The sequence below is a fragment of the Candoia aspera genome, chromosome 7 (genome assembly GCF_035149785.1).
Source record: "Candoia aspera isolate rCanAsp1 chromosome 7, rCanAsp1.hap2, whole genome shotgun sequence".
NCBI classification, from domain to species: domain Eukaryota; kingdom Metazoa; phylum Chordata; class Lepidosauria; order Squamata; family Boidae; genus Candoia; species Candoia aspera.
The window spans coordinates 28,294,786-28,314,597 of NC_086159.1; the positions used below are offsets into that span (position 1 = coordinate 28,294,786).

General features: G+C 41.9%; 1 protein-coding gene across 1 annotated transcript; it reads left to right on the top strand.

The window, feature by feature from the left end:
* The first annotated feature begins 1,023 nt into the window (after positions 1-1,023).
* Positions 1,024-8,637, top strand: NOL12 (nucleolar protein 12). The gene is made up of 6 exons (XM_063308980.1): positions 1,024-1,151; positions 2,938-3,043; positions 3,653-3,701; positions 5,153-5,295; positions 6,889-6,980; positions 8,346-8,637. Exons 1-6 carry the CDS (start codon positions 1,072-1,074, stop codon positions 8,515-8,517), a joined length of 642 nt encoding a protein of 213 aa, XP_063165050.1. The 5' UTR covers positions 1,024-1,071; the 3' UTR covers positions 8,518-8,637.
* Positions 8,638-19,812: the final 11,175 nt, after the last annotated feature.

A 19,812-nucleotide genomic window follows, 5' to 3' on the forward strand; every position in this document is an offset into this window, starting at 1 on the left:
CTAGTGTCTCAGCAGACAGCCATTTTGCCTTCTTGGTTTTCTCTTTCTTTGGAATGTATTTTGTTGCCGCCTCCTGAACAATGCTGCGAACTTCTGTCCAGAGTTCTTCCGGGACCCTATCTACTAAGTCCAGTCCCTTAAATCTATTCTTCACCTCCACTGCATATTCCTTAGGAATATTAGTGAGCTCATATCTAGCTGATCTGTGGGTCTTTCCTAATCTCTTTAGTCTGATCCTAAGTTGTGCAATAAGTTCATGATCTGAACTACAGTTAGCTCCAGGTCTTGTTTTTACCGACTGTATAGATGTCCGCCACCTTTGGCTGCAAAGGATGTAGTCAATCTGATTGCGGTGTTGTCCATCTGGTGAAGATATGGAGATATAGATACCTGCTATTTTCCCACAACAAGCTAACCCAGTTTACTTTGTCATGGTTTACTAAACAAACAATTGGAAGCATTATGTCTAAATCATGGGTTGCAAACCACACTGGCTGGGTTCATACAAACCACAACCCTATTATGAATTTAGTGTACCGCACATGGAAACACAGCCTTTGCTATTTACACAATCAGATTGCCCGTTTTTGGCTAACCAGAAACGTCTTGAAGAATTGGGAAAACAGCCTGCCCACAGGAGGCAGCCGCATTTAGGCGTATGGCCCCAAAGCAGTGTTTCTCAAACCTGGCAACTTTAAGATGTGTGGACTTCAACTCCCAGAATTCCCCAGCAAGACTGGCTGGGGAATTCTGGGAATTGAAGTCCACACATCTTAAAGTTGCCAAGGTTGAGAAACACTGCCCCAAAGATATTCCGACTGTGGATTTTGCAGGACCGTCTCTAGTTTTGCAGCGACTGCAGCATACAACGAAGCACCTGGTGATATATAACAAGCAGCGCTGGCGAAGTCTTTAAATGATTGATTAAAGCCCGAGGGCAGAGGCGGAACCTCGAACAAGCCAGTCTCTGCTTCACACAAAGCCGCATCGGGGAGGCAACGGCGGAAGAGGCGGTGCGCTAGCTGCCTGTTTGCGCTTCTGCCGGCGGAGGCGGAAGAAGTCATCGCCGGCATGGGCCGCAGGAAGAAGGAGCGGCGCGATGGGAGTGCGATATTCCGGAGAGTCGTGTCTTTCGACGAGAAGAGTCGACGGTGAGTGCGGGAGAGGAGGAAGAAGAGGGCGGATTGAGCCCTCCTCTGCCTCGCTCCTCGGTGGGCGACGGGCAGCCTTTCGATGTGCCGATCCCACCCCGCAGAAACCCCCCGCGCGGAGGGACGCGAGCAGCTTCCCCGGAGCTCCTTGCACACTGAGGGAGGAGTCAGTGCTGAACAGGATGCTTGTTGCAAGGTTCAGACGCGTGTCGCTTTAGTACAGTGTTTTTCAAACTTGGCCACTTTAAGATGGGTGGACTTCAAATCCCAGAATTCCCCACCCATCTTAAAGTGGCCAAGTTTGAAAAACACTGCTTTAGTAGATCTTAGTTCACACGTGCAACAGAGTGTAGGGCAGAATGGGTCTGTTTACAAAAGGAGCGACATGTGAGTTTTTTTAAATTCTATCCAAAGTAATCTTCCCCAGCTTAGTACCCTCCAGATGTTTTGGGTTACAGAACTTAGTGGCTGGTTAATGCTGGCAGAGGGTGATGGGAGTTGCACTCCTCTTCATCTGGGTGGCATCAAGTAAGTGAAGGATGTCATGAGTTAAAAATGACCCACAAAGTAATTAACCAGCTTAGAGTCAAAAAGCAAGATCCAACTTTCTCTCTTGAGGCTGACCTTAATCGTTACTTGCTTACTCCCTTGGCCTTGGCCTTGGCCTCGGCCTCCTCATCCTTCTTGCTTAGGGCGACTGTATCTGAGCTGCAAATATCCAGACACCATTTAGATAGCAGCTGGGTTGGACTTTTCTCTGTACTGCCAACTAGAACGCATATGGATTTTTTAGCTCAGTTAGGGTAGCTCTGTTGGAGCTGCTTATTTATTGCTCCCGCCCCCCATAGGCAAGCTGAGAGAGAAGTGAGAAATGGAGCAACGAAGCCCACTTATCATGCCCTCTCTAAGCATGCAGAGAAGTTGGACCTAAGTAAGGTGGCAGGTAATGGGCAACAGTTACGTTGGCAAGAAAGCTAGCCCTAGAGGAAAAGAATCATGCAAGGCAACCTCCCTAAAACCTTAGAAATTCAGAATTACAGGTAGTTCTCAGTTAACGACTGCTCTGCTTAGCAACCGTTCAAAGTTGCAGAAACACTGAAAAAGTAGTTTTATGACCGGTCCTCACACTTAAAAACCGTCACAGCATCCCAACGCTCATGTGATCGCCATTCAAGCACTTCGCAACTGGCCCACATTTATGACGGTTGCAGCATCCCGCAGTCATGTGATTATCATTTGTGAGTTTCACAGCCAGCTTCCAACAAGCAGAGTCAAGCCAGCAGGAAGTCACAGGTCACAGTCATGTGATGTTGTGCTTAATAAATGTGGGTGATTCACTTAAGGACTGCAGTGGAACTGACGTAAGTCTGGCACAATCAAGTGATGTTTCACTTAATAACTGTCGCTTAGCACTGGAGTTGCCTGTCTCGATTGTGGCCGTTAAGTGAGGACTACCTGTAATACTCCCTGAGATGCTTAAAAAAACCATAGCTTCTGTACTTTATAGATGTCCAATCTGTTCTGCCATTTTTCCTCCTGTACAAATGAATCAGACTCTTAAGGAATGTACTGCAGAAGTCAGCCCATACTTGTAAGTTAGCCCACAGCCTGACTACTGCTGATACATCATGGGATGTCTACATGGGAAGGCTTAATATGAGCAAATGTTTTGTATGCTTTTGCCTACTGATTGTGCAGGATAACTTATTTGTAGAATACTGATTCCATAGGCAGGAGGGTAACCCTGACCTGGGGCTGCCTGCTATAACATGTTTATTCTTTCCAGGGAGTTCTTGACAGGGTTTCACAAACGTAAGGTTGAGAGGAGGAAAGCGGCCGTGGAGGAGATAAAGCGGAAACTGAAGGAGGAAGAAAAGAAGATGAAAGAAGAGGTATGATTTCATTTGAGGAAGGCTGCAACAACTACAAGAGCAAGGCAGAATTGCTTCCTTCTGAAAATGAGTTTTTTCAGACATGGTTTTAGAAAGCTGCCTTCATTTTTGCCTTTTATCTTTGACCCTGCTGAGAATTTGTGAACTGCATTTGCTTGCTATTTTAGCAAGCTTACTCTTGCCATTTTGACTGCCTTCTAAATACGTAATACCAGTGTATTACTGAATTTAACTGACTTTACTTCTGACTAAACAGCATATGTTGTTTAGGCATAGAGGCATCTGTGCTTGAAAATAAAATGGAGCCCCTCAGAGTGTGGCTCATATTTTGAAGCAGAGACTTTGTGGGGGAAAGCTTTGCTTAGGGCACCATGATTTAAGCTGGCTTATTTTAAGGGAGGTTCCAAAACTCTCTTGTAGGCTTCAGTAGTGCAATATTATAGAGGAAATTGATTTTGGTAAGTTCATATAGAAATACTACCCCACGGCTCTAGAAGAAACGGTGCATGACTTCTGGGTGGCAGGATTTTAACTGGTGACTTGAATGAGGCCAAATTAGGAGATGATCTGAAAAATCTTGGAACATATATTTGTTTGCTTCTTTCATAGAGACATAAGGAATACATGAAGATGTTGAAGGAGAGAGAAGAGGCCTTAGGTAGGTATCCTATTTGAAAAGGTAACTAAGCCTGGAATCCCAAAATATGTAAGATGACAACTTAGAAAGAGAACAGAGGGTTGTTCAACAACTTTTCTAAAATGAGGGTAAATAAATATGAAACATGATTCAAACCATGTCTTCATGGTGAGCTTTAAAACATTTGATCTCTGTTATTGAATTAGTTTTTTCTAAGCTGTAATCTTTAGCACACTTTTACTAGGTATTCTTTTACACAGTACTCAGTGTGACTATGTTTAGGCCACAGCTGTTAATCACAAACAGTTGGAGGGAGACAGATGTTTAGTGCTGATTTCTGATGAACCATATAAGCTTTCTGTCTTTAGAAGAATGATTGCTGTATGAAATCATGATTCCTTCAGAAATGCACTTCCAACTCTATGCTTTCCAGAGAATTTTTTTTCATTTCAACTTTTTTAATTCTCAACCCAAAATTATGCTAGTTGGAAATCATGGCACTTAGGAGTCTAGGCACATCTGGAGGTCACCAATTTGGGGAAGGTTGATAATTAGAATACTAACAATCTCAGTAAAAAGCAACTCTGCACCACCACCAAAAAATAAAAGCTTGGGTTTTAAGCTCTTCAGTTCACGATATCTGTGAGGGCTGGATGAAGAGTAATGCCTCCGATGTTATAAGGCACCAACAGATGGCATTCCTGACATGCTAGAAACTGATGTGTACTTTAGTATCTGTTCTTTCTCTTGAGAAAGTTTGATGAACGGATTAAGGATAATCAACAGATCACCCAAAGGGAAATTGCTGTCAAGCTTGGCATTTTACAGGAATATGGGGATCACATTATTGATGTTCTTCAATATCAGAAGGGTTGTGCAAGATGGCTTCCTCACATGCTGATGGCAGAAACGAAAGCTTCAAGTTTCCTTGCACATTTTACTCTTTGTCTATTCTGTTTCTTTAAGTTTAGTTTGTATTATGTTTTACTATTATAATCAAAATTCTTAATGAAAATTATATTTATAAAAAAATTGAAAGAATACTTTCATGGGTATCTGTTTGACTCAAATGAAAAGATGGAAAGGATTGTCAGGATCTGGTCGAAAAGACACATGTGGAGTTCTTTTATGATGGCTTTAAGAAGCTTGCCCATCATTAGTGGATTGTGAGGTAAATGGTGATGATTATGTGGCAAAGTAAATACAGATAATGAAAGAGCCTGCTGAAGGATTATTTTTGTGTTTCATTTATTAAAATATCCCTATTTAAAGTTATCAAGATGGGGGCATTAATTGTCATTCAACCCACATAAGTAGAGAAATAAAAATAGAATGTAATGGTAGCATGTCTGAAAAGTCTAAAAGAGTTCCTTCCATAAGGTTTTCATTTGGAACATGGATGCCATTCTTTAACGGATTGATTGAAGAAACTGCACAAGAAATTATGGTTGTATCTTATTTCATCTTCTCAGAGGAAGCTGATGAGTTGGAACATCTAGTGACATCTCAAACAGAGTCGGTGAGCTACGATCACCCAAACCATACAGTCACTGTTACTACCATCAGCGACCTGGACCTTTCTGGAACACGTTTGCTGGGGCTAGATACCCATGAGGTACTTTATCTATTGTTTATTAACTTGTTAATTTAATAAAAATTATTTTTACGTAATGGTTTATATGGCTGCCCAACTCACAAATGCAACTCTGGCTGGCTAACATAGGACTAAAAAGCAGACAAGGTAAACAACAATTATAGAACCACAACCATGCAATATAAAATGGCACATAAACATAACATGTCAAAATCCTAAACCAGGTTTTCCATACAGTCTCATTCAACATCTTAACTTGGAGGGGCGGGGAATAAAGTTTTTAAAGCCTTACAGAAGGTCAGAGGGTCAGAGCTATCCAAATCTCACTATTAAAGTGCAGACACCACACCATGGAAGGGAAGCCTGCTGGGTCCTTTAGGTAGCGTTGCTTCTTGGAGGGGACCCAAAGCATGCCCTTTCTGTTAGATCTTGTGGGATGGGCAGCTATCCAAAATAGGTGGTTCCTCAGATAACCCAGCCCTGGGCCATAAAGGGCATTTTAGGTGACAGCCAGCACTTTGAATTGCACCCAGAAGCTGATAAGCCGGTGTTGCTTGCAAAGCAGTGGTCACACAGTAACTTAGGCCATGGTACATCCATAAGTACCAAAGCTGCTACATTTTGGACCAGTTGTAGCTTCTGGATGGCCAAGGGCAGGCCCATATGCAGTGTGCTGGAATAGTCCAATGGGGAGGTGCTCTCCAAGCAGGAGCTACGAGTCCAAGAAGACCCCCAAATTGTGCACCAGTTCTGTCGGGGAGTGCTACCCCATCCAAACTAAAGGTGGAAAGTCTCCAGATCCCAGGTGGGTGAGGGTGGAGTGAGCTAAAACCCACAGTCACTCAATTTTGCTTGGGCTGAGCCCAAGTTTGTTTTTCTCCATCCAAACCCCCAAGGCCTTCAGACTTGAAGGCATTGCTTGGTTGGCCCAGGATGAAGATGTAAACCTACATACCATTAGCATACTGATAATACTTAACTCCATGCCAGTGGATATCCACAACCCACTCACCCAGTTATATTTGGATATAACCTGATGTTAGGTTTCTATTCCAGGCAGTTTCCAGGAGTCAGCACTGACTCAGAGGCACCCAAAAAAATGTGCAAAAGAATCTTGAGAGAACAGTCTTAAGACCGGCCAGAGTCACTCAGTGAGGTGTATGGTTCAGTGGGTGTTAACCTGTGATCTCCATGGCCATTGTCCAACACTCTAACCACTATACTACAGATGTCTATCATACACGTGTTTGTGCGTCCAAATATGCAAGATCTTGGTGTTGTGTATGAAAGTAATATCTAAGCTGTTATCCCCAAAGTTTATGGAAGGGAATAGTTTGCGTGACTCCAGCTAGAAGCCAAATTCTGAACCATGACTTATGGTTCACAGTTCACATCAATCACCCACAGTGCTAAATGACTCTGCATGCCAAGTTTTGGTTCTACATACAGTATTTGCTCTTGATGTAATGATGGCTACTATTATTTACAGTAATCCAAAGGTTAATATTTAATCTGAAATTTTAATAATTTGCCTAAAAATAAAATCATGTTTCTAGTTGTATGTCTAGATTTTATTGTGGTGGTTCTTTATGAGCTCGTGTGCTTTCTTTTTAGAGAGAGAATTCCAGACTGGAAGGAGAAGATACCTTCAACAACCACACATGTACATTGCCTAAGAAATCTAGAGATCCTTTCCTGTCTGAGAGGTATTAGAATTGTGTGACTTCCTTTTAATTACCAAACCATTCAGAATGTCCCATCTGAACATTTGCTTAGAGATTATTCTAACATAGAAGGGACAGCAAACTCCATTAAGGGTTGTTTGTTCTGAGTAGACGTGAATAGGAGATGCTATCAAATTATGTTAGGAAGAAAAAGTAGAGGTAAATATGACACGTTCAGGTGGAGGTGGGCACAGAGGATTATATGAAAGTGTATGTAGAAGTATTACTGGCTGAGTTAGGAAGAAATGTGACCTAAGTTAGGAACAAATCTTCTCACTGCTGATTCTGTTGCTTTGCTATACCTTCCTTAGAAAGTATGCAAATACTCCTATACCTACCCCTTTGCCTGCGTAAATATATTTCTCCCACCAGGAAAATTAGTTAGTTTTTCAGTCCTTTTAAATACGTTGGGGATTTTTGTTTTTTATTTTACTGCGCTAGTTCTCTCTCTAGTCCTACATTGGTTTATTGCTGCAAAGTTTGTTTTTCTCAATATGAAGTGATTTGTTATCTCTTAATGGTGCTTCATTTTGTATTGTTTTGTTCATTTCTTGTAATCCGCCTGGAGAATTTCAGATGTACAGCATTTTTTTTAATGCATGTAAAAATAAAATAGAAAAGACAACTGACTGGTAATTCTGTAAATAACAGGAACATTCAAGTTAAATAACAGGAACATTCGAGTCAGAAGTAGTCCAAGGAGAGGACTTTTTTTTTCCTTATCTGTTTGCTGTCCCTCCTTAGAGCTCAGAATTTCCTTTAAAACATTTAAAGATCCTAAAACTGGCTGGACTCATACATTGTTCTGAACCTCGTTTATAATCATCATTTGTTGAATGAATCACAAAGTATAAACCATAGTTTGCAAACCACAGTGGCTAGAATTACACAGCATATAAGGCCCAAACCAAACAAGCCACAATACTGTGTAGGGGGTCTTCTCCCATGCAATGTGAGTTGAAGTCCAGCATATCTGGAAGTCATCCTGTGGATAAAGCTGTTTTAGTGCAAGGGGGAAACCAGCGGCATAGTCCTACCAGGTGTTCCATCTAGCCCAGACCATCTGCTCTTGCAAGAGGGTCTTGTGGATCTTTCCTGGTGCCTGAATTCCCTGGATAGGTCATGGATTAAACCTAAGTCTCCCATTTAGGCAGCTTAAGACCCAGAGCTCATTAGCTTTACCAGTTGAGTTGTATCACGAACCTCCCCAATAGAGGAGAAAGACAAGCATCACGGGAAAAAGCAAGAAACATGGATGAGGGGGAAGTGTAAACCTGAGAACTAGAAGCTAGCTTGTAACTTTTAAACTGAGAAATGAATATCATTATTTTCTTCTCCCATCTGCAGAATTTCTTCCCTCACTGCTTCGCTGCATTCCCGTAGCCAGAAAAAGGGAAAAAGAAAGCACATCAGCCACAAACAAGGGGTAAAGAACAGAGCCCAAAAGACGAGAACCAGACGAACAAGCAAGTCCCAGCGCCGGAAAATGACAGGCAAAAGGAGGCATGTCCAAGAGTGAAAGGCTGGCATGGACTGTTAAACTCTGCTAATTGGTGTAGAGGAAGATCAGCGTTATGTGGACAAAGCCTGTCTGCTCAGGATTACAGAGGAGAGGTGGTCTTTGGTATTCCGGGAGCTAAGAAATGTTGAGCCTGATCTTGGTTTGTGTAGGTCTCCTGCTGGGAAAGGTCTCATTCACCTTTCTGTCATTTGGGTGGACAAAGGCTTTTTCCCCTCCCACATATAGATTAGATCCCTGATTAACGTCACATTTGCCAAGATTGGGGGAGGTCAAATTTATAATTACATTCTGGCTCTTACCTCCATGCAATGTCATTTCATGTATTCTGAGCCCATTTTCAGCTGGAGAGCCAGTACTGAGTGCCTAGAAACAGATATAAAAGACTAGCCATGGACAACCAGATGTCCTCAACGTGTGGGGACAAACACCCTGGTACTGTGCTAACACATCTGTTGAGGATCAAGTTGGGTAAGGCTGGAACAGATAATAGCAATATTTTCATCCTGTGCATTTTTTTTTACTATTATATTAAATGCTCATCCCTTGATGAGGAAACATGTTCCTTATAAATCCTTATGACATTTGCAGAAGATTACACCACTACTGCTGAACGAGCATTGAAGATAAAAGTAGTTTTTAACTTTCTGTATTGTTTTTGCTGTCATGGCGAAACATAGAAGTGGCCACAGTTCCCAGTAGGTCACAAGGAGAAACTTGTGCTCACAGGAAGTGAGTCTATGGGAGCAGTGGGAATGAATCCAGATCTCCAGTTAAAAGCCCCACACTTGATCTGCTGGCTGTCAGAGATTTCCTAAAGATGGTCAGGATCCAAATGCTTCTTCACATGTGTCCATAGTTCTGCATTTTGTTTTTCCTTCTGAAGAGGCCTTCTCTCATAGTGTTGGCTGCTTCTCTGTGTCTGAGCACAATTTAATTACATTTAAATGCTAGGCTTAAAGGGCATCTGGCAATAACATTTTTAATTCTTGAATTAGATCTCCAGATTGAGAAGATTTATTGGATGCACTGTTTGGCCTGTCCAGCAAAAGGACAGGAGGGAGGGAGGGAGGGAGGAAGAGGCATTTCTATATTGTGTTATAACATCAGGCAGAAGAGCTGGGGAGAAAGCCAGTACAGATGCTGTTGCATGTGCTCTGGCAATAACCACACCAGGCCAGAATATTTCTGATCTACTTATAATTGGTAACAGAGCCCAGAACAACAGAGAAAGAATGCATTCTGATGGGGAAGTGAAAGGGGAATGGGGGAGAGGTGAGACCTGGAGGTCAAGCTGTGTATGTGTCTTGTGACCCTCAGTCATGTGAGGATTTTGAATGGCAGCCCTTGCTGGATGAAATATTTTTGCTCCTTCTCTTTGAAGGCTAAATGCCAGAAACACTAGATTCATGGCAGTTGAGTAGTTTTCTGCTTTTTGGGTGGGGGCGGGGAGTACATGTTCTGACTTCTGAGCTGTTGGAAAGCCCTCACTCAAACAAAAAATGGGGTGGCACAATCTTTTAAAGGTGGCACTTGCACACCCATATCCAGCTTTGGCTAGTGTGCCAGCTACTATCCTACATGGACTGGGATAGCCTAATGTCAGTGCTCCATGCCCAGGTAACCTCTGGATTGGATTACTGCAATGAACTCTTCGTGAAGCTACCTTGAAGACTGTCCAAAAGCTGTAACTGGTGCAGCTGCAACTGCCTAATTGTTAAGGGGGATGGATATAGGGGGCCATATCACACTGGTCCTGAAAGGGTCATGCTAGTTGTTTGTGATTATTGAGCTGTACTTCAGGTGTTGAGATTAATTTATAAAGCTATAAGTGGTTTAGGATCCAGGTACATAAGAGAATACCTCCTTCAATATCATCTAAATTGTGCATTACAATCAGTAGGGGAGGCCTTGTGGGGTCCTATCAGTCGATTTGGTTAATAGTACAGTAGCTATCTTGTAACTCTTCTTTTGGAAAATCATGATGGCAACCTCTGCCCATCTCAATTTATGCTAGCAAGCTGCTTCCCATGGCTGAATATGTATTCATTGGAGTTGATGGTGAATTTAGGATGCGTGTGTTTCCCTCCATTATAACCACTATCAGGTTCGAATAGAGAATGTAACCATGACCCAAATACAGTTCATCACCCAGGAGCATGGAAATGCATCACCTATTTGCTGCTTTGTCCAGCACCTGCGTGGACTTTGGTCCTGCGAAGTATCCTAGCACTGAACTTTCAAAAGGTGGTAGAAACAAACATGAGAAGTGGATTGTTAGCAAGAATATCATCTTGGAACTATTCCCTTTAGACTTTAAATCAGATAGGCAACCCAGTGTCTCCATCAAATATGGTTAATGGGAATTAGTCCAAACATTTGGAGACCAGGTTGCTAAGTGCTCTGAAGTTCAAACAACTGCCAGATAGCTCAGCCCCATTTCTATAACGGATTGTGTGGAGGAGACACCTCACACAAGATGGGGTGGGGGGGTATTTTGATATCCCTGCTGGATCAGGCCAATTTAATTCAGTATCTTGTAGTATCCAACTAGAGATTCAACGATTAAGACATGAGGTTTATTATTAGTATTCTCACTGTTCTCCAGTGGATAGCATTGAAAGGGAGGTCACCTTTGATCCTGATCTCCAGAGAGCATATATACCTTGAAGCAGAATTCTTTCATTTCTTCCCTGCCTCCTTTGAAGACTCCCCCCAAATTAAATGAATGTATAGACCATTCTCTGTCCTGATGCCATCCAGATGTGTTTGGATTCTGGCTCCCAGAATTTTCAGCCAATATGGCCAAGATGTATGAAGGAGGATGCCAGACTGGAGAAGGCTGCTAAAATGGTTGGTGTTCTTAGATGAGACTAAGCAATAATGTGGCTTACTTGGTTTTGGCTTAGTGTGTTGTATGAACTCAGATGCTTAATGGTGGAATTGCTCGTAAATGCTTTATGACTAGATATTGTTCTTTTTTCTTTGGTACTACAGCATAGGATGGCAGGGTTTATCTCCATTTGGCTTGCTACATCTGGGAGCCATCCATAATTACTGTATATGTATTTAAATGTGCAACAGATTAGTTTTTCCTACTAATGTGCAGAAGAGTAAGCTTTCAATAGTTGGGTGGTCTAGAAAGAGACGCTTAAGCTTTGTTTTAATCAAAATTCCCCTTGTGTAGAAAGAGGAGAAATGTGATCATGATTAATGACCAACTAAAGAGTGTTAAATCAGGTTTTCAAGGGCGAGACAGATTGAGAGAAAAGGGAGGAGGCATTGCTGTAAGAACGCTAAAATGCATTTGAGAAATGAAAAAAGACCTATAAACATTGGAATAATTGAAATAGAACCTACCTTGTTGGTCAACTAAGCAACATATTGGGGTATGATTTATGTCCTGATTCAATGAAGGTACTCTCAGAATGCCGGGGTGTCCACCGGGAAGGGGTTAAGAAAGTCAAGATGGCGGACGCAGCCGTGCAACCACACATTTTTTTTGTATCACGGGGTCAAAAATCCATGATTTTCAAGTCAGCAACATGATTTTTAGCATTTAAGAAGGGCCCTAACAGCATATTTAGTCCAAGTGTACAGTGAATGAAATATACTGTGAAAGTCAGATCCAATAATTAAACTTTGGCTAAAGAAGTAGATAAATACATAGATCATACACACACACAGTTGATTATCCAATATTTATTAAACAAATCTAAACACGCACATGCATACAATGAACAGTATGCCAAAAGGGTACAGTGCTTGATCAGTAGCGACAGCATCCTTGCCAAAAATACATTGCTATGGCAGGCTTGACCTAGAGCAGGGCACAGGAAAGTTGGCACATTATGGAAAGAGATTCCAAAGACACTATTGCCACGGCAAAAATCAAAATAATTCACTCCACGCTGTGTCAAAGCGTGTGCCGTTGTCTATGTATTTCGCATTTTTATTTCCTTATAATGTAAAGACCGAAAGCGTAAAAGAAAATGGTTTGCACGAAAGGAAGCATGCTAACACTGACAGCGTGAAGCAGAGGGATGAGACACACGCCTAGAGTCCCTGCAACGTGGGGTTATAATAAGACACAGGGGGAGAGGAGGCGTCGATTTAATTGCAAAAACCCCGCAGCCAAAAAACTCCCGACTCAAAAACTTTCAATATCGCCAGAAATTTCATTCGCTGCCGATCGGCCCACCCCGCTGAGACAATCAATTGATATATAACATTCAAATGAGTGTGGTCCACTCAGCCAATGGGAAGGAGGCTAGTGGGTGGGGTCTTGATCCACTTCCTCGGAGGAAAGTTTGTATTCATAAAAAAAGTCAGTGGTGGAAGAGTTACAGCTGTAGCTAAGTATAGGCGTGCGTAGTAGGAGCTGCATTCTCAAGGTGCGTTCTATAGCCTTTTTTTTCCTATTATGTTGTCAGGATGTGTGAGCTTGCTATTTCCTAGCCACAAGTTAGCTGGTTCTAGATTAGTATTAAAAACTACCCAGCACTTAACTGGATAGTACTATTTTATTTACATTTTCAGTAGAAGAGAATTTACATTTTCCAATTGTTGAATTGAATTCACTGGTAATCTATTTTATTTTCTTCAGTTGCAGGCAGAAAGTGGATTTTATAAAGGGTTGGGAATTTCTCTAGGGTACAATAAAAGTTTCCTCTGTTGCTAAGTTCCAGAATAGTTTCAAGTGACTGCTTTCTTTTTATATGTTTCTAAATGCATTGCATAGCAATTTAAAACAGTGGCAAAAAAGAAAAGGAAAAAAAATCACAAAAAATGAAGATGTGCAGCAGATGTGGATTATGAAATTTGATTCTTTGTATAACAAGCATTGCAAGAAAATAATTTCTAATTTTCTTTCTAAAAATTACTGTACTGCTGCTAAATCCTAAATCAGGTTTCTAATTAATGAGCAGGAGTTATATTTCTGTGTGATAGGATGAGATACTATGCAAGGAGGGGTATGCTTGTGTAAAGCTTATGTTATGGAAATCTGTTAGTTTTTTTTAAGTTGTCCCAAGGAACTGGTGATTTAATTGTATGGTAGCTGGATTAGATTTTTTGGCCATTCTTTTTCTAGGGGGATGTTGTACCCAGGTAAAGTACAGTAGGGCTCATAAATTAACCACACAGAAATAGCATATAAAAAGCGGAATTGATATAGAAGAAACCGAGGTGGGAAGTTGAGGATATAAAACCAGTGTTAAGTTTGAGAGATTATTAAATGGCAGGGGCAGCTGCGTTTAATTATTCAGTCATTGTCGTTTGACTTTATACCCTCATGAGCGTAAATAATTAAAAGTAGAGGCAAGTACCCACTGCCATTAGGTTAGTTCTTACATTGATGGAATCATGCATTGATTGCTGTCTCCCTGTTAAAAGTAGGTGGTGACCCATCACTTGCTCTCATTTTTTCTCTTCCAAAGCCTTAAGCTTGACGTTGACCCATACCATTTCCACTATCTATCAGAAAGTAGAACAATCTTGTCAAACACTTCACAGAGGAATGCATGGAATAAACTTGGGCATAAATGTCTTCTGAAAACATTGTATAAACTTAAAAAGCATCAAGATAAATACAAGTATTTTAGGCATGCAACACACTTAAGTGTAGCTGAAAATTAGAAGCAATATCTGCCAGCTGGGATGATGGAGCAGAGGATATTTAGGCAAACAATACTTTTTCAGCTGTCTTTTATCACATTTGCATTAACGACAAAAGACAGAGTCTTAACATCAGAAAAGCTTTTGCTGAAATACATGCATCAAGGTAAGAAATGTGAAGGCAATGTACTCCCTCTGTAAACCAGGGTTAGCTGAAAAATAACCCTTGCTGGAGGGTCTCAGCAAGCTAAAAAAAATGAGAAACTGCAGTTACAGTGTATCTAGGAGATAGCAGATTGAGGAAACCTCTTTAATGTGATACTCTGCTGGGTCAACTGAGCAAGTCCACTTAAACAGGATATACTCATATGGGGGAGTGGGTGATTCCCATGTGGCTGTAGGCATTTCTCCAGCTTTGATATTCCCATCTGAAGGTTCTTTTCCAGGTGATGAGAGAGCAATCTTGCAATTGCCAGTAGATGCCAGGCTGTACAAAATGTTTTCTCTTTGATAAGGTTGGAGGAAACAAAGGGTGTTGTGTCTTGTCTCCTGATCCGTTCACAGCCGCTCTTCCCTCCCTGCTCTCTGCACCTCTCTGTGAAACTGCATGCCGAAGGCATCTTTCCTTCCCTGCATGGACTATGTCCGAATCAGCCGATTATCCTCTCTGTGAGAAATTTGAGGCCAATGTGTTTGCCAAGAACCGGTGCCAGAACTGTTTGCGAACTATCACTGCTCATCAACGTGATAACCAGGTGAGCTTAATTTTGACATGCAGGAAAAATTCATGAGGTTGGGAGGGGTTCCATCATAAGTGTTATAAGTGGAACTTTCCAATGGTAAGGACTTAAAACAGAGGCTATATTTCGAAGTCAATGGTGTCTAAGTCAATGGTGTCCTTTTTAAAAAATCAAGAGGAGTCTGGTGGTACCTTTCCAGCCAACAAATTTTATTAAGAGGCATAAGCTTTCATCAGCTGCAGCTTCATTCTCCCTTTTAAATGTTACCAACAAACTGTAATTCTTAATGTAAAGAAGGGGAAAAGTATGGAAGGCAAAGGTAGTGATTTTGTTCACTTAACCCACTTCTTGTCCTTTACATTTTTTTATATTTAAACCTTCAGAAACTGGCACTTGGGTGGGAGTTGGCACAGATATTTAAGTTGTGGATGTTATGGGGTGGAAGCAAGAGTGTTTGGCAATTTATCCTGAGCTCCCCATCAGATGTTGCCCTATGGAGGGCAAAAGGTGTTTTTAACATTGTTAGTACTTGGATGGGAGTCCACCAGGAATTCCTATGGCTGTAGGCTAAATTGGAAAGTTGAAAGGAAAAAACCCCTCAGAAGAAGGCAATGGAAAATCATTTCCATACTGTGAATCCTCCAGCAAACCTGTCATGGATTTATTTGTGTAGTTGCCAGGAGTTGACCTGAACTCGAGGGAATCTTTATCTTTGTGGGAAATGAAACTCTCACACTGTAGATTGCGATTTAAAAATACATAATGCACAATCAGATCCTAAAATGGTACACTGTGCACTTTTTCTTTGGTTATTTTAATAAATAAAATCAGTTAAACCTAAATGTAAGAGTACAGTATATTCAACCAGGCTAGAATAAATATTTAAAATTTTCCTGAAGGATAGCAAAGACAGAGCAGATACTCTCACAGAAAGGGTTTATCTGTTGGAGTTTATACTGATGAACCAGAAAGGCCCTCAAATGCATGATGGGATCTTTGTTCATGTATATGTATGTGCTGGATGGCCTTTTCTGCTCCCCTGTTAGCTGGTTGTCCTCAGATGGTGTACTGAAAATGGTGTTGCATGGCTGAAGTAATCTTAAATCTTAAGTAACTCTTAAAGTAAGTTTCAACAGTTACCCTCTTTCATGTACTGAAATTAAGTTATTTTGGCTTGTGTAGCCAAATTTCATGGGCAGTTCTGGGTACAGAATGTGACATAAATTACCAGAACAGTCTACAGGCACTGTGATAATATGTGATGGGCATGGGACCTTAAAGAGTGGACCATCAAGGATGTAATATAATAGTAATGCCTTGCTGGATCTGAAAGAATGGTCATGAATCTAAGGAATTCTTCATCTGAAATGCAGGAAGGTTCAAGCACTGCAGACTCAACAGGGTGTTGATGAGAAAGCTGGTGCATTTAAAGCAGGGGTGTGCTTCAGTAGAGACCCTCTTGATGTGAATAGTGGTACAGAAGGAATATTATATGTATGGTGTAACGGTGACAGTCAGAATGGCTAAATGGTTTGTCTTAGAAATAAAGAATAAGATTATTGTGGAATAAGCAGCTAGTGCCCTCCAGATATTTTGGCTTCAACTCTCTGTCTCAGCCAATATGAATAATGGCAAGTAATTGCAGGAACTGTAGCTCAAAACCTTTGAGAGGCCTTTTACGAAGTTATCTACCTTTGTATTTTTCAGAACTACAAGGGACCCAGGATGACTTTGAATACTCACAGTCCCTCCTCTCCACTCAAGAATATTCTAGTTGTGCTGGTCCATTACCCTATGCTAGTTTGGGATAATGAAGGTTGTTGTAGTCCAAACACATAGGGAGAAAATTGCTTCATCCCCTTTCCATTGCTCCTACCAGGGCAACTTGATGATGGGGCCTTGTCTTCACAAGCTGCTTCCAATCCCCCAGATAGGATTGCTGGCTGTTTCTTACTTAAGATCCCTCCCCAGATTTATTCTATTTGCTTTTGTTCTCTCTGGATTCCTTTGACTTCTGCTTAGCTAGATGCTCTAATCAGAGCTCTTCAGCTGTAGAACCAGCAAGCCATGTTTCTTCCTTTACCTTTAAGAACTTTAAAGCAGTGGGAATATTGAAAATACTGGCCCTTTTTTCACTGTTGTAGCACTGCATCTACTGAAATGCCCCTTTCTGCAGCTGCCTGTGATACTGGGGGGCTGACTACTCATGCTGTAAAGTAACCTTCCTCCACCTGGTGCCTTTAGAGGGCTTAGATTCCCCCCCCCCAAATTCTCAGGTAGTGTGCTGAAGGCTGCTAAGTGGGTGGGGAGAGGCTGCTGGAAAGCATATATCAAAAGTAATTGACTTTGTCCAGCTCTATTTTCCAATTTTGGGGCATCCTGAGGAAGCTGGAGGAGTTACTCCTGTAACAGCTCCAGCACTTCCTAGAGCAAAATGGCTTGACAAAAGAAAGGAAAGAACACCCTTCCCGGTAGCTTGCTTGCTTTAGTGCTGTTTGCAAATGTGGAGTATAAACAGAATTCTAAGGTTTACTAGAAAAAAATTTAATGATATATTAAGGGTCATTAGGAGGTGTCAGTGACTGAAAATGGCAACTCTGTGTCTGCTGTGCAGAATCCTGAGAGGTTTCTTTTTTAAAAGGCTAGGCATTCTGTGTCTTTAATTGCTGTGTGGCAGGCAGCCATTCAGCAGGTGAAACCTGCCCTGCTTATCTTCTGTAATATTGTAGGATGCTTTCTGGCCTGTTCTTGACTGGGCAAGTGTGAGCGCCATCCCTCCTCATAGGGTGCCAACTTGTGTCCTGTAAACAATGTGTTTTGTGTTGCGTCTTGTTCACTGGGCTACATCAGCTCAGGATTATGAAATAGTAATGAGGTTTCTTCTCTCCAGTCCTGGCCTTCTAGAATTTCCTCCTGGCTCAGCTATGTGCAACCCAGAGCCATTCCCCCTGAGCCTGAGCAGGACAATGGAAGAGAAGTGGAGGTGCTGACAGCCAGTCTGCTAGGGACCCTCCCTTTGCTGATCAAAATCTGTTAAGGTAACCTGACTGGGTTGAAGGGGAGGGGGGATGGCTCTCTAGTGGAATAAGGCAATGAGGATGCTCTTAAAGGGGCAGGCACATTTGAGATTTAACTCAGGATCTGAGTAGAAGAGGATGATTTACCTACACCCTGCTGCTAGCCACTTGATTTCTCTGGAGCAGCGTGGGCAATGCTTCCCATTAGATGGTTCATCTCTGATAGGCCCTGATAGACCATGAGCTTGATCAGGAACCATATGCTGAGCTGTAATATGATCGATTTTCATTTCTAAATAGTGGTTTATGACTCTGTGATATGTGAATTCAGCCTATGAGCCAGGTAATCTCCACCCACATCAAGCTACAATTAGCAGGTCTGTGGTTTAACAGTATGTGTGTCTTGCAGAATTGGAACTGGGGTGGCCATTCAGCTGAGTAACCTTCAGTATACATTTATTCAATTAGCCTGGCATAAACTACAAATAAGAAAAGAACCCTGTAATTGGGCTTGTACATTATATGAAGCTGTATTGGTTTATTTGGTTTTGACTTTGGTGTTGTGTGAATCCAACTAATGGCTTATTCAGCAACCATAGCTTTGCGCAGTGTGCGAACCTGGCCTGGGTGGGATCTTAGAAATGTTGCAAGACAAGGATTTGTTCCGTATAGAGGTATAGGCATGATACAACTAGCTAGTGCATGGCCCCTCTCCAGATGTTTTGGACTATGGTTCTTGTATCCCCTCTATATCGGCTGGGCTGGGAAAAGCTGTATTGCAAATGTGTTGTGGGCACCAGATTACCTACCTTAAATGTTAAGATAAGCTATCCCCTCTGAAGAAAGGCATGCACCAATGGCCAGAGGCAGTGCGAAGTTGATTGCAGTGCTGGGGATTGGTGTAGGTAATGTGCGATTCATATTTTTCTGACGGCTTTTTGGTTCAGGCTTCTCCAAGTACATTCTGGGCTTCTTTATTTCTTAGGTTTATATCACAGCTTTTCTCCAGGAGCTCAAGGTGGTTTACATGCGGATCCCAACAACAAACCTGATTGGCTGGTCTGAGAGCATGACTGGCCCAGATTGCCCAGTGGTTGCCTGTGGCTGAGGGTGAACTCAAATCTTAGCCTCTCCGGTTCTAGTCCAATGCCTTATCTGCTACACCCCATCAGTTACAATGGTCATCTTGTTTTTAGATAAATGCACACTTAATCTTAACTAGGGAAGATTAAAAAGAGGTTAGAGTTGCTCAGTACGCCACTGACAAAGATCCTTTCAAGCAAGGAATATTTGGTATTTTCAATGATGTTCAACACTGTTGGCTATGAATTGTTAAATTGTTTGCCTGCCTTCCAGTTGAGATTGAGAAGAGTGTTGGTTTCTTCAAAGGGACTGATTTTATGTGATAATTTAAAAAAAGTATCGCATAGAATAATAGGGACGCGGTGGTGCTGCGGGTTAAACCGCTGAGCTGGCTGATCAGAAGGTTGGCGGTTCAAATCCGCGTGACCGGGTGAGCTCCTGTTGCTAGTCCCAGCTCCTGCCAACCTACCAGTTTGAAAACATGCAAATGTGAGTAGATTAATAGGTACCACTTCAGTGGGCAGGTAACGGGCGTTCTGTTTAGTCATGCCGGCCACATGACCACGGAAGTGTCTACGGATAAACGCTGGCTCTTCAGCTTTGAAACGGAGATGAGCACCGCCCCCTAGAGTTGGACATGACTGGATTTAATGTCAAGGGAAACCTTTACCTTTACCTATCGCATAGAATAAATTATAAAAATCACAATGTCAATATTATAGTTGGAAAGCAAGTTATCAGATCCTCAGGAACTATAGCATAAAAGTCTTCCCCAGGGTGGGCACCCTCCAGATTTGACCTCCCAGAATGCTAAGCAATGACTATGCTAGCTGGGGAAT

What these genes read in the sequence shown, in the direction of transcription:
- NOL12 (XM_063308980.1), top strand. Translation starts at nt 1,072, where the DNA reads ATGGGCCGCAGGAAGAAGGAGCGGCGCGATGGGAGTGCGATATTCCGG. An exon ending in AAAAGAAGATGAAAGAAGAG is followed by an intron (nt 3,044 to 3,652) that starts GTATGATTTCAT and finishes CTTCTTTCATAG; the next exon opens with AGACATAAGGAATACATGAA. An exon ending in GATCCTTTCCTGTCTGAGAG is followed by an intron (nt 6,981 to 8,345) that starts GTATTAGAATTG and finishes TCCCATCTGCAG; the next exon opens with AATTTCTTCCCTCACTGCTT.